This window comes from Gymnogyps californianus, chromosome 20 (assembly GCF_018139145.2).
Source record: "Gymnogyps californianus isolate 813 chromosome 20, ASM1813914v2, whole genome shotgun sequence".
NCBI classification, from domain to species: domain Eukaryota; kingdom Metazoa; phylum Chordata; class Aves; order Accipitriformes; family Cathartidae; genus Gymnogyps; species Gymnogyps californianus.
The window spans coordinates 9,951,501-9,966,712 of NC_059490.1; the positions used below are offsets into that span (position 1 = coordinate 9,951,501).

General features: G+C 38.5%; 1 protein-coding gene across 6 annotated transcripts in view; it reads right to left on the minus strand.

Moving 5' to 3' along the window:
• The window catches only part of BCAS3 (BCAS3 microtubule associated cell migration factor), a 372,309-nt gene that overhangs the window by 243,410 nt on the left and 113,687 nt on the right, over positions 1 to 15,212 (minus strand). For all 6 annotated transcript variants that reach the window (XM_050908947.1, XM_050908945.1, XM_050908946.1 and 3 more), the window contains exon 14: positions 8,729 to 8,993. In XM_050908947.1, the coding sequence (XP_050764904.1) occupies positions 8,729 to 8,993 (265 nt within the window). The remainder of the gene's footprint in view (positions 1 to 8,728; positions 8,994 to 15,212) is intronic.

Below are 15,212 nucleotides of genomic sequence, written 5' to 3' on the forward strand. Positions count from 1 at the left end.
CTGTAAGCCAGCTCTGGACGAGAAGCTGTGGCTGTAGCTACCACAGCACTGGACTTGAGTTTGCAAACTCTTCCGAGGAAAGGACTATGTGAGCTCAGACTTAACACTCCACTAATGAGGTTATCGTACAGGCAGCTTCTAGGCACTGTGTAGAGACTCTGTTACTCCAATTTCTTGCACATGGGAATTTTACTAACACTGTCTGCTGGTGAATGATGAAGCGCTTGAGAAAACAAGTATGCACTATTACTGCCCCTTGTCATGTCTATCAATCATAATTCATATCAACACAGTTTTGAATTCAAAGCCTTCTTTCAGGGATGACTCTGAGACGCTTCAGCAGGGTGAACTTTAGAAAATTTGGGTGTCTCAGACTTCTCTTCCAAATGATACTGAATAAAATGATCTTTATGAACATAATTTTTTTTTGTCTTGGCACAACACAGTCAGAAAAAACTGGTCAGCTTGTCTTAGAAACTGCAAAATGACTGGTCTGGGAATTTCTGAAGGACATCTCTGCATACAGCTGTGTTGGGTGAGGAGCTAGGGGAAGTTTAATAGCAGCCCCTTACACAAAGGGCTTAGCTTATTAGGAATTAGTATTGACAATAAACTACATGTTAATACATTTGTGGCTTCCCCCCCCACCTTTTTACCTATGCCTTATTTTCCCTTGCTCTAGCTGCAACAGTTAGCACAAATATTTTAGCATCTGAATTCAATCCAGGTTGAACACACAGTATTTATCCCAAGTTATGTGGAAAAAAAAGTGCCTTGAGAACCACTGCATATGAGAACTTGATAATAATATCCATGGATAATTATAATAAATGGCTTGTCTGAAACACCCATAGAATAGGAACTGAAGTAAACCATAGCAATCTCTCTCCCTCTTCCACCCACCGCACACCCTCGGCAGCTCTGCTCTTTTACCCATGACCGTTAAGGACGTTTTCTGGCTCTGTGACAGCATCGTGACTCAGGTCATGAGAAGTGTCAAAGATGCATTTCCTTGAGATGGGAAAAAGCAACTGATTTTAACAGCTCACAAAGACTAAGCAAAAAGAATAAGCCAAATCAGCATATTTAAGGGTAAAGATAAACCTTTTAAAAGATACAAGTATATTTTATTTCCAATCTTAATGCTTACGTTTCTTTCCATAAAGTGTTTACGTTTTTCAGACTACCAAAAATGCACAGTTGATTTAAATACCTTACTTAAGAATAATAAACTGAAAAAAGACAACAAGGGCAGCACCCATTTACTGCACAATCAATCACCAATCATATACGCAGGGAATCTGATTCAGACTGCAGGCACGAGGGATCAGCCCTGGATTCCCTCTCAACAGCGGCAGTGGCTGTGCCCCAGAATACCCACTGCCAGGGGATGCAGAAGGTGTTTGGGCTTGAACTCAGCAGGTCCATCAGATAAAATGATTGTTCCCACCAGCTCCTGTCCCATTCCTTTCCCTCGCTGGTTACTAACACAGAGCTTCACATGCTTTCACCTTCCTTCATGCCAAACCTTACTTGTCATACAACACCCTCAATACTTAAACCTCCTCCTTTAGCTGATATGGTCTCTTGAAAAACTCTAGATTCTACTTTCTCACCTTCTGATCAAACCTAGTACAGGCTTGTATCAGGTGAGCAAAGCTACTTTTTGTCATTTCACTGATCACAGCTCCCTCGAGCCACTTAAATTCCTCGACCCACCAACAAATCTCTGGATCACGCTGTCTCCCCTGTACTAGACCTCTCTTCTCCTGACCTAATCCCAGCCTTTCCGCTTTTGTGCTTTGGACACGAACACCATTCAGAAAACCTTTCCTGCATCACTCCTTCAGTGACCACCTCTTTTCAGCTGGCTTGTTATTTGAAAGCTCAATCTTAGTGACTGCTTTTACGCTGATCACACTCATCTCTCCTTAAAACACTGTTCAGCTGTATATAAAGTGTATCTAGTCCTCTGCACAGACACATAAAGCACACTGAGAAGCCATAAGGCAGTGGAGCACGTTCCCTCTTGTGCGTCACTAATATCGCTATTTATCAATTTCCAATTGGCAAGAACTGCAAAACCCTATCAAAAGCGATGCATAATCTGCAAGATGTCTTTATTACTCACCATGTATGAGAAGGAAATACACTAGCCTGTCTTTTATATACCTGGTTAACTGGTCAGATTTGCAGATGGAAAACGATCGTTTTACTGTAAATTAAGAGGAAGTAATCGAGGGAACAATTGAAGTAACAAAGGAATCCCAAAATGTCATTTTATTAAGTCATTTTCAGAGAAACACTTAAAAATCCAGTTACCACTTCTCCTTGGACTCCCTTAGTACATGCCTCTGACACATCAACACTTGACCCTATAGAAATTTTCTTCAGTTTGATGTTACCAAGACTGAAATCATCCATCTTGACAGGAAAACTTCAGTGGGACGCTCACATCTGTGGTAATCCAACTCCTCTCTGCCTTCCACCTTCCTTTCACCTTGCGATTCATCTTTGACATCGCGGTCTCCTGTGCACTACCTATTACTTCCCCTCCGCCTGTCTACCCACAATCTTTCTGAAGCAGTTTGCTTTGACCACTGCTATGGCATTTGCTGTGCTAAATCACTCAGTCATATATTTTTACACTTCGTATCTCAAGAACTGCAATTCCCTTCTGATGTCAGTCTCCTTCAATTTTCAATTTATCTGGAATAACTCACAACTCCTTTTTCAAATATAAAGGCAAACATACGTTTGCCCCAGTCTCAGGTCTACACTGTTTACAAAAGCCCACTTCTAAAACACTTTATGTACAGACACGAACTTCCCTTGTGACAGAATTTATCAGTCTACTTCCCTACTTATCTGAAGGGAATGCATCTTTTCCTTCCACTTCAGAAACTATCCAAAATATACCACCCACTTCTTTCACTCCACTGATTCTCTATCCATTACCAAAAAAAAAAAAAAAAAAGGCAGCTAAAAACACAGCTCATTTACAACCAGTAAGCTCCTGGCCAGTACCCAAATTGGTGCTTACGGTCAGCTGTTCATACCTCTTCTCCCCTGCTCTACATGTGTCATCTGGGGGCTGCTGTAACTGCTGGGCTCCGGGGGACTTCTGCGTGCACTTCCCTAGCCAAGAGGCTTCGCATAAACCCTGGGACCTTTCCAGAAGGAAGTAATGGTCTCTAAAAGTCGTTAGCAGAAAATTCCCACCAGGTAAATTAATTTTTTTTCCAATTACCTTAAAAATGTAAAGAGAAACTTCAAATGAGAGTGTGAAATCAAGAGAATCGCCACGCATTTTAGGCAGCCCATTGCCCAGTGAATGCGGAGGGTTTATACGAGTAGCTCAGCGACTGCAACGTAAATTCTTCCTGCGTTAACAAAAAAGAAGGTCTATTCTTATTACCACTATTTGGTAAGTGTTTTACATCTATCATAAAATAACCAGCAGCACCCTTAAGAGCCGTTAGGAGTCATCGGTATGAGAAAAGCGGCGTATAACCGCGATGCAAATTCTCCCGAATGAAATAATCGCTCTTAAAAGTGACCTAGCAGAGGTCAACAGAATAAGTACCGTTACCCTTCCACACCACAGCCGCCGAGGAGAACGGGAGGGCAAGGCCGCCCCCCCCCCAGCCCCGCCGGGGGCGGCGGCATCGCCGGGAGGAGGGCGCCCCCTGCAGGGTGTCCGGTCCCCAGCCGCGGCGGGCAGAGGCGGCAGCGCCTTTCAACACCACTCAGGGCAAAGACTGATGATGTGGAAAAAAGGATTTGTAGACAAATTTAGACTTCTAGACGAAGCTGGAAAAGAAATTATTTGAAAGTACGCTTGAATAAAAAAAAAAAAAAAGCAGCCAAGTGTGGTGCTGTGGAAGAGTGCAATGATGAAACAAATAGGAACATTAAAAGTTAAAAAAAAAAAAAAGGGGCCTATTCTGCAGCTTGCTTTATTGTTTCTAGACATTTATAAAAACTATTTTCTGTCGAGAGAAGCTACAGTTTACAAAGAGAAAAATTAAAGCTTAATAGAGACTTTTCAAACAACTGTTTTCAACTCGTGTTTAGAGTGCCAGCTCTCGAGTTAAACTTTGGAAAGGAACTGCCCTCCAGTGCTTTAAGTTATTATACAGTTAATTTTCTTTGAAACTATTTTTGTCTGCCTCTCTCTAAATAGGTGGTTTCTTAAGTGAGTGTTACTTAAAGGAAACCAATCTGTTTTTCAGGAAGGGCTGATGATGTCAGTCCTTTCAACTCTGCTTTCCCATAAGAATTCTTCTAGTAAAAGGAGTTTCACTCTGGGAAATAGTGAAAAGTAACATGAAAATATTTAAAGCATCTCAGACTGCATGTTTATCAAACTTCCAGTTTTATGCTTGGATTTTAATCATGTTGCGATTGTAACAAATGAAGGAAAAGTGAGAGAAAACCTTTTTGATTTTTAAAATTAAAAAAGATTTTGCAATGAAAAATATGCCATACTAAGATATTTATAAAGAGCTAAATACAAGTCTGAATGCAATATATACAGAACAACATGTTTTTTCATAATTCTAAATTTATGTACTCCATTTCAGCATAGGTATTAAATCTGAAACAGAACCACGGTGTATTATGAATGGTCTTCTGGCAAAACTACATCATCCAAATAAATACTTCAATCCCCAACAAAATGACAAGACAAATTCAGGGAGTATCATATTATTATTGAATGTTTTTAGTAGGTGTGGGTGTGTAGCTATAGGTCCAATGCGTGCTTAACTTAATATACTATTGTTTGTTCTGATACTGGAAAGTCCTGCAGTCAACAACAGAAAAAACCTCTGAGTAGAGCTAGAGAGACTTTAACTTACTTGGTGGTGCAAGAAGTAATGGTAATAACGTACTGTAAATTTTAATTTGCAGGATAAAAATAATAAGAGTTACATAAAGCTTTCAATCTTCCAAGTAAAGCATTATATTTTTACAGCTAAATGCTCCTTGCTATTCACATATCGGTGTCCTGAAGATAACAGGGGATAGGTTTGCATAATCAAAGACATAGTTCTGGTTTAACTACTCATCCATTAATCCACACAGTGTACCTGTGAGACAGGTAAGTACCATAAACCCCATTTTATACAAGTAAAAAGGTCACATAAGGCCATATTCTACCCTAATGTTCAGCCCCACAACCAAATGATGTCATAATAGTCTTATAACAGTAAAAGCCCATAAAAGGATCCCAGCCTAACTCGGATATTACTGACAACGGACTCTGGCAATCCAATGGAATGACAAAAATATAACCTTTCTGGATTAACAGACAGAATAACCCAAACAAAATCTGTGTTTGCTATAAAAGGTGCAAAGGAAATATCGCTTTATCATCCTCCATTTAACAGTTTACTTCATTCTGCTAAAAAGAACAAAGCCAAACTATGATACATTTGGAAATGAAATCATCCCCACCCCCCGTAAAGGCTTACATTGTGTGGGTAAACAGTTCCTAGGGTACTCCGATCAAAATGTAAATAGATTGCCTTGCTACTATATACATAGCAAACAGTTTCATTTTGAAACTAGGAGTTAAAAAACAAGTGAGAAAAATATTACAAAGCCTGAACTCTGAAAATATTTACAAGAACAAAAGCTAATCACAAGTTAACATCAATAGGTTACAACTGCTAATCAAAAAAGAAGATAACAAGCACGTGCTTTGCTCACTGAACTCCGGTCTTTTGGCCTAAGGTTGTAGCCATGCTATTGTAATGCAAAAGAAATATTAGCAGAAGGATTAACAGCAGTTTTTCTAACTTAGGGTTTATTGAAACTTTTCTAGATTGCAAAGGACGTAAGAGGAAAATCATGATGACATTACTCCACACAAAAAAAATCCTCCAGAGATAAAACCAGTTTATCACAATCTTCTTGGAACCTGCCACTTAATCAACAATTTGTCCCAGTTGGGAACATGGTCTTTGGTTTTATTTCCATTATAATCAGCTGCATTTAGAGGGATGATTAAGGAAAGTAACAGTTATTCTTGAAGAAAACTACAAAATTCAAGTAATTTCACACACGGGGAGCACAGACATTATTATTCTTGTCACACAGTAGAAAGCTGATAGACAAAATCTATCTGTGACAAGGGTCACAGAGCGAGTTAAAAGTAAAGCAAAGAATTAAACCCAGAACTGCTCTTTTCTGTTCTGAGTCCTAGTCTATACTCCTGTCACCAGACTGCCATAACGCCTCCAAACAACAGTAATTTAACATTATAATATGATAAGGAGTTGTTACAATCTCAGTAAACACATCTTAGCTCACAAATTAAAATAATCACTGGTCTCTGGCTAATCCAGCTGCCACACACGCACACCAAATCCCTCCACTGAAAGTCACTGCGAACTTCAGCGGTTTTTTTCCAAGTTGATGATAAACGGCTTTTTATAAAAGGCACATAATACGGTTCAATATCCTGCCTGCCTTCAGCCAGGTAATCTGAAAGATTACGGAAATGAAAAAGCAGCAATAATATTACTAAAAACATTACAATATTTTACTAAATGGATTATTTAAAACCAAACTATTTTATCTTTTTTTCTAAGGTTTTTTTTTAAGACAACTCTGCTAACTCCTCCGTACAATCCCCACAAATTTCTCATGGAAAATTTTCATATGAAGGTTTGCAAGTTACCAACACACAGCCTTAGTATGTGTCCAACTTCAAGCCCTTCTACACTATGAGAAAGCGATGAGCACAATCTGCGTGAAGTTCTCCAGAAACCAGTTACCTTCCTGCCTTAATTCTCAGCGCCCATGTGCAGCCTTCAAATGAAGCTACTTGTTTAAACAGAGCTAATTTTCAAGCAATGATGACTGCACAAAGATCTTGAAAAAAAAATTGATTTATTTATTATATTTCAAGACAGATATTTGAAAACTGAAGCCTTAAAACTTGAGACACTCCCATAAATGCTGCGCCCTTTCTCTCAGTAACTTGTCCATGCACGTCTTTCTCCTACCTAGAAAATCTGTCCACCACTGAGGATCCTAGAGCAAATGAAACTGCCGTTTCTTCTTAAAAAAAAAAGTGTCAAATCTATTCAAAACTTCAAATGTACCTAAGGGTACTGTAAAGGCAACAACTTACTGCAATTTTCCTTGACAGAAAACAGAATTGGTTGGATGAAAGCTACACAAATTGATAGTTCTTTCCTCTCCTCTACGTGATGTCAACAGTTAAAAGGGATTGGATGTGCCATCGTAAACCTTTACGGCACTCCCCAGCCTGTTTCCAGCCTGACATGCTGAGCTGCTGTACAGTGATGAGAGAGAAAGTAAAATGGTAGATACAGAAATGTCTCCAAGGAGGAGGAAACTACAGATCACATTTTGGGTGCCTTCCAGTGGCTCCAGGCAGAAGAGCATGGCTCCAGAACAGCTATGCAGAAAACTTTGTTTAGAAAAGTCCAAAGAAAGGAGAAAATACAGAGGCTTCTTCTGAGACAACTCTGGTTCCCTTAATAATCAACAAGGCATAAAAATGTTCCTTTGATTCAGAAATCCCACAAAGGTTCTCTCTATGGCAGCAAAGATGTTGACTATGACAGCACATAGTTGGGCTTTCACAAGCACTTCTAATCCTACTCATAATTAGGGACGAGGGACTGTTCCTTGCCATTTTTAATAATCTTGGACTGGAAAAGGGTGGCTACCCGTACCAAACTGCTATTTAAACATTCACTTCAATGGAAGCTGTGACTTACTCTTAATAGAAAGGAGGGGTAAGGATGCAGCAAATTCTGAATCCAAACAAAGCAGCTTCTAGTACAGACCTCATGAAAGAGAAGGGCAAAAAGAACGGCAAAGACAAAATGGAAGAAGCTGGGACAATGATGATTTTTGAACCCTTTTTAGAGGCTCCCCTTCACGTCCTTTTAGTTTCTCCAAAGCATGTCCACCACAGGAGTAGGATTTACAGATCAATTCTTACAGATCTTTTTTTCCTTTGTACATTATTTGTCACATTGCTCACACACACACACAAAAAGTGGACAAAAATCTAGGCCATCGACTTCACGTTGCCTAGTTTCCACCTTTTTCCTCAAACAGTATTTATTGTGGATATCCAGATGTGCTTCATGATCGTCAAGACCAATGAGCAATGAGAATTTTAGGTAACTGCATTTGAATATAGACCAGATTACTGACCATGTGCTAGATGGAAACAAAACTTGAAACCAAAAGACCTCAAAACTTTCAGTTTAGAGTGGAAATTATTAACACATCTGTGATAGCACAGTTTACTTAAGTAAGTTGCAAAACTAGAACTATCCTTCTGAAGTATTTATACCTTGGCTCATTCCTATAAGATCTGCATACATTACATATTTTTGCACAATACCTGCAGCACCTTATTTTATGAAACTCATTTTTTAGTGGCACAAACTACATGGGCAAATGGAATGAACCAAATCAATTCTTGCAATCTCCAGTAAAATCAACGTTTCTGTTGTTCAGGCTGTTAGCAAATACTACTGAAACGTGAAACTGGAAGACTATGAAGATCTTTAGGCCAGCATCTCCAAAGGTATTTAGGAACCAAATCTTTTTGAGTCAGGTAGCTACACAGCAGGTACTGAAACATCTTAGAGGACATGGACATTAATGACACAAGGGGAAGGGTTTCTTGACAATGTAAGGGGGAGGAAAAAAAGAAAAAAAAGGGATTTACCATGGAGCGGTGAGCCAGATGGGCTGCTTGAAAGGCCCGGAACAGGGCTACAGCGTCCTCCTTGTTTAGATGTCAGCTCTTGCTCGATCTCTTCCAACCCTGCGCTCTTTTGGAATCGGCTCATGCGATTTACCACCCGCGGTGACATGTGTGTTCGGACACAGGGCTGGCCGCCATAAGGATTGATAGGAAAAACATGGGAAGTGCCACGAAGCGTGCTGACCACAACCCAGCGACAGTCATGGCTGAAGGAGATATCCTGTACCTAGAAAACAGAGGAGTGAAATGGGAATGTAGTCACTGATGTGCACACATCTAACAAAGGAAATAGACTATCATGTTTTAAACAAACACAAATCTTCATTGGAAATGTGAATAAAACCCCCTAAGTTCAGGCAATAACTTGAATTTTTGTGTATATACCAATGAACTTAGTATTCAGTATATATTATAAATATAAGCTGCAGTATAATACCCAGTTCCAAATTTTGTGTACTTCTCAAAATATTCTGAGATTTTTCTTTTCAACAGGCCTGAACTTACGAAAACAAACCATGCTGCAAAGTACTACAGAAAGCCACAAAAGCTTGGTGTAATTTTCAAATAGAATTTAGTTCTAAAAAGAGTTGGGAAATCATTTCAATTACATGTTTTGTTATTTGCTTGTTTACTTTAATTTTTAGAGATTACCCAAAAAGGGGAAAAGGGAGGGATGAGAAGAAGAGAGAGATCTCACCACTGGGCCTGATTTTGATAAATACTGGCACTCAAAACTGCATTTTAAGTCAACAGAAATACCATGTCCTGCATAACTTAAACCAAAAATCAATGGCCAGTATTTTCAAAAGCTGTCTATAATGCTCTCTAATCCTGCTACTATCAGTGTATCCCTCAGTGGAACTACTATTCATCCAGGTATTCCTGGACCTATGCTCTTTTTTGGATTTAAAATTCTGTCAAGAAGAAACTGAATGACTTTGGCCATTTCTCTATATAAACCCACTCCATTTTACACATAACAATCTTTATTAATCAGCTGTTAAAGTCCCAGGAAAGACCCCAGTTAGATTTCTTCTTAGGCATAGGAGTACTTATCCACCACTTGAGAAACACAAGTCTTATTTTAGCTTAAAATGCTCAGTCTTGAAGCAAATATGAAAATACAGTTAAATATTTTCTACTATAGTTACTCCTTGCATAGATCTCAGAAACGAAGTCCAGAAGGATTTAATTCTCTTTTAAGTGTGCTTTACACAACGCTTTGATGGAAAGCAAATTCTTGTTCCTGAAGGAATGCTTTAAAAGAGAGATTAAAGTTTGTTTCCAACCCCGTACTGGCAGACAACTCAAGAAAACAAGTAGTCTAGGTTAAAATGATTTATCATAGGAAAAAAAAATCCTAAAACAATTCTTCCAAAAATGTTTTTAAAGGTAAAAGCTGACTAAAAACAACCACGTATGCAAGTGGGATTTAACACAGCAAACAAACCTATAGACGAAGGATTAGTTTTCATTATATTATTAAACAGCATAAACTAAATAAAATTCTTTAAGATTTCACTGAAGCCAGTTTTACAATACACTAGGTACTCAAATTGGAGTAAACACTGATAAAATCTTGACAAATATTCCAGAAATGCACTCCAGCTATTCCAGACAAAAGCAGCAAGTATTCGTCAAAGCGCAAGTTTCCAACTGAGCCCTGAAGCCTTTGAGATAAAAAAAAAAAAAAAGGATTTAAGTCTTGTGACTTGTGACAAGATATTTGGCTGACAGACTGTCACGACACAAAATGCTTCATCAACATTACACAGATAAACTAAAAAACAGCGCTACACACCTGCTCTTTTCAATTCTGGTGACAGACCCAAATGATCTGCTAATGATATGGCTAAACAATCTCCCCAAAATCTGACAGGTTTTGCACTTTCAGTGATTCTGGTATTACTGACATAAAGTCACAGCACTTAGAGCTCCTAGTTTGCCTACAAAGTGTTTCACCTTAATAGAATGCTCAAGAAGGATTAGAGACCCCACAGGGATTAACAAGAGCCAAAAAAAAAAAAAAAACCCCCACGAAACCCCAAAGCCGTGGAGTCAGAGAAAAACTATGGCACCAAGAGTATTTAAATACTTGCTGTTTAAAGAGGCAATTCCTACTGGTCATAATCAAACATAAGAACCATATACAAATTGCCATTCTCAGTTACAAAAGAAAGATCACCAGTGTAATAAAATCATTAAGGCTGTTGGAATAGAATCCCAATCCTATCGAAGGCCCTGTTTTCTAATTTCTAGTAACAAGAAGAATGGCCATGTTTGTCATTAGATGTGACCCCTCTGAACACATCACTGTTTTCCAAATATTTGGTATTCATTTTAGATCCAGCTTTAAATTCCCTTCCTGATCTCTAAAACCATCTCTCCATCCCAGCCTCAAGAAAGCAGCTTTTCTCTTCCTTCCTCTCGGCTGTTCTGCTCACTCACTCTCAACCTCCAACACAAGTTTTTTCTGTCTTGCTCTGTAGTTTCAGGCTCCTTGCAGAAGAGTGTTCTCCCCTGAAGCCACAGCTATCTGGAAGGGACTTTACAAATCTCCCTGCGAACTGACACCTTTGAGCTGTATTTACAGGACAGACTCGGGCTGCCTGTGCCTCTTCGATGTGAAGACCGATTCACTTCAACTGATTTCACAGCCAAACTCTTTAAATCACTGCTTTCACTCACATCTACCATGTACCCTCTCTTATCTTATGTTATTTGGTAGAGCATTTTTAGAGGACATTTCTATGAGATGATAGAGAAAAAAAAATTGTGTCTCACTGTACTGCGTAACAAAAATGTATAAAGTTTCTACATTAATACTCAGTTTTCAGTACGCACCCTTAGGATTATGTTGTTTTAAAAACACATACAACAGCCCTGGCGTATGACAACACAAGCCAAGAAACTGGGAAACAAGCATTACAGGATGTTTTTTCTCAATGTAAACATTACACAGAGAAAAGTATTCCTGATCTTCAGGAAGAAAGTTTGGAACAACGTAATCCAAAACGCTCTCTTTAAAATAACGACCACAAATACTTGCTGCAGTTAGAGAGTGGGTATCATGGTCGTGACTACTTAAAATACGGCTGAAACCACAGAGGCAGAGAACAAACAGGTTTTTAAGACCCAGTAATAACAAGGAAAAAAAAGTGTTGACAGATGAGTGTGAAATGAATTAAGATGTATAGGAATACAGCTATGAAACCCCACTCAGCAGTGACAAAAAGTATGTTGGAAGCTACCATTACACATGCAGTAATTCTACCTATCTCCTACCAGTCTCAAAAAATGGTCTCGTTGGTCTTTCACAGACAAACGATGAGTAGCAGTACCACAGACAGTTCAAGGAGGTAATTCAGAGAATACTTCCAATTTCATACAAGGGCATGAATTAAATACGTTCGTATCAAACCAGCACAAATCCATCTGTGCAATGCAAAGGAGTCCATAATTTTCCAGTAGACCTGGAAGAAAGCAGTGAACCAGGCCGAAAGGAGAATGCTCATCATAGCAGTCTCAGAAATGACTTCAAAAAATCAGCTGTGTGTGTCCATGAAAAAAAAATATATAAATTATCACATCAGACTTGCTGTTCTCCACCACGCTGTTACCATACATTAAACAGAGTTCTTGACTGCTTATAGTATAAACAAACTGCACAGTGGCCCATTAGTGGTTTTCAAGTTTATGCTACGCATTGCAATTTATTGCTGTCCTTTAGGTTAATGTGCTATTATTTCATGTATTTATAAGATATTTCTGGATTTGTTGTTAATTATGATGTAATGTTTAGATACCAAAGATCAATCAAGACCCCATACTGTTTACAGATATATGTTAATAAAGTACAAAGTACACTAGATCTCTCACGATGCAAAGTTTATTCTATAGCTCAAGGTCAGTATCAGATTTAATACTCATGTCTGTATTTCAAAATTTTACCTATCCTCTTCTGTCTGGGCCAGTAAAGGGAATTATAGACCTGAGATATTGTTTAACTTGGGAACCCTTAAGCTATTTTAAATTCCAGTACTAAATACTTTTGTGGGAACATCAGTGCTTTCTTCTAGCTCTAACTTTACTACCATTTCTTCCTCCTAGTTTGTGAGCAGTTTGGTTCCTTAAGCATCAAGCTACATTTCTTGCATATCCAAAAGTCTGGGTGAAATTCCTGGATATTTCAAGGTCCTCATTAGAAACACCAAAGCCTTTCTGGCCCAAAGGAATGCACTGAAGACAACCACAGAACGTTATAAGGATAACGGCGCGCATCCTCCAGTTCACCCATGTCTAAACCAGGTATTCTGTGACTCCTGTTGTACAGGAGGTCTGCAGAAATTTTGTCCGTATTTTATAGACTATTCAGCTTGCTCCACTAATCAGTACTTGTCAAACCCAAAAGGGGTTCTGGCTGCCCAGACATGCTGCACCTCTTATATTACTGTCTACTACTGACTCTTCTCCGTATTAATATGATAACTTTGTTGAAAAAAATTCAGTACCCTCAAAAATTATCAATACTATTTTCAGAATCATGGACAATATGACTGTTTTCCTATCAGAGACAATTAAACAATGTTTCAGGTATTCTGGTAGGGTTTAGCATGACTTGGAAAGAAAGCGTCCAGTACTTCTATAGAAAGGAAATAACGGTCTGAGAAAGGTTTTCTTAACAGGTGCTAGGAAAGAAATCTTTCAATACCCTTGTATTATACAATGAGTCCTCCACCATGTAGCTTCCTTCAGCTTTGTCACTTCTCTCACCTTCACCATTTCTTTCTCGCAACCCTTTCCATTGAGGTATTCACTTCTAAACGCTGTAACTTCTTTTCAGTCTTACACTGTCTTCTCCTGTTTTCCTTCAATTACTCTTCTCCTATGCTTCTTTTTAACTTCCACTATCCTATTTCCCCGTGTTTCGAACACTATGATGTAAAATCCTCCAGAAAACTGAATGAAAATTTAGCTGCCATGTTCAGAGTCTGACCTGAGTGAGACAGTAGGGTAATTTAATATACAGAGTCCTACAAGGACATCTCATGTGTCAACAGCTCTACTGAACAGCTTTCAAGATTGTCCAGATCAAAAAATTATTTCTGATATTCTGAAAATCTGGGTGGAATTATCTGAACCTAAGGCTTCAAAGCTGACATACATTTACTTATTTCATACAATGTAAATCTATATAGGTTTTTGCTATCATTTTTTCCTTATTCCCACAGCTTCTCCAAATTTAAACGCAATGTTAATTAGAACATATTCACAAAATAAATAAAAAATAATGATTCAAGCCATAACTGAAAGAAACCAAAGCAGAAGTAAGGGCAGCACATAGAAAACTTATTTTAAAAGCAGCTGATTGAATGGGATAGTCAGAGGAATGGCTGATTACACAAGCAATCCCATGGGAGAGGCAGTGACCTTGTTTACCACTGCTCCTGGGAATGACTGACAGCCCATACCCAGCCTCTATATTTCAGGGCTTCTAAAAGTTAATATTGTACTAACTTGCTGCACAATGCTTAAATGCATACTATCACTTATTTTCTTAGAAAGGAGAAGGAGCTGTACTGGGCTATCACAGTACCTCCTCAGGCAAATCCACTCCTGATGCATGCGCATAATGAGATAGTTAGAAAACAAAGCTCACAACACTGAACCATGTATTTTCATAGTAATTACAAGAAATAAATATTAAAACACATTTTGATCTTCCCAGCGCTCTTTTTTTTTCCCCTAGTGCCCCTTTTTCAGTTGTGGTGAGTTACACCAGGTACAATATGTATATTCTTGTGCATTTTACTGCATTAAATTAAACTTCAACAGTGAAGTGGAACAATACAAAAGCATGACTAGCATTACTGCAATAGGAACTTAACCCAGTTTCATGCACACTATGCAATGTCACAGAGAAAACACACCATTATTTGAAGGACATGACTTAAGTATTTAATTATGCTGTGCAGGGAGATGGTAGAAATAAAAAACCAATATCATTAAACAATGAGAAAGAGCAGCAGTACCGAGGAGGTAAGGGTCAAAATAAATTAGAAAACTGGTCTGTATTTGAATTTTTTGGTTGAGAAAATTAAGGAAATGATGTAGCAACAAACACAAATGAAAAAATAATAAAATCATGGACTATGTAATATGATTTATCAGACCCACACAGACCCAACTCTGTGTCCCTGAGTCGTCAAAACTGATTTCAGTTTCGTATAAAAACGACAGCAGAATCTGGGCACAGTGAGACATTCATGTAGGGTCCTTCAGCCAGAGTAGCTGCTCTCTATTAATAACTGAAATTGCAAATGCCACTCTGCTTAGAGCTCCGTCTCCTCAAGATAGTTAAGCTACTTCTAATTGCAGCAGTTTCTTATTGTCTGCTTTCATCAAAGACTGATCAACTTCCCTAAATCAATCTTTATTATTTCAA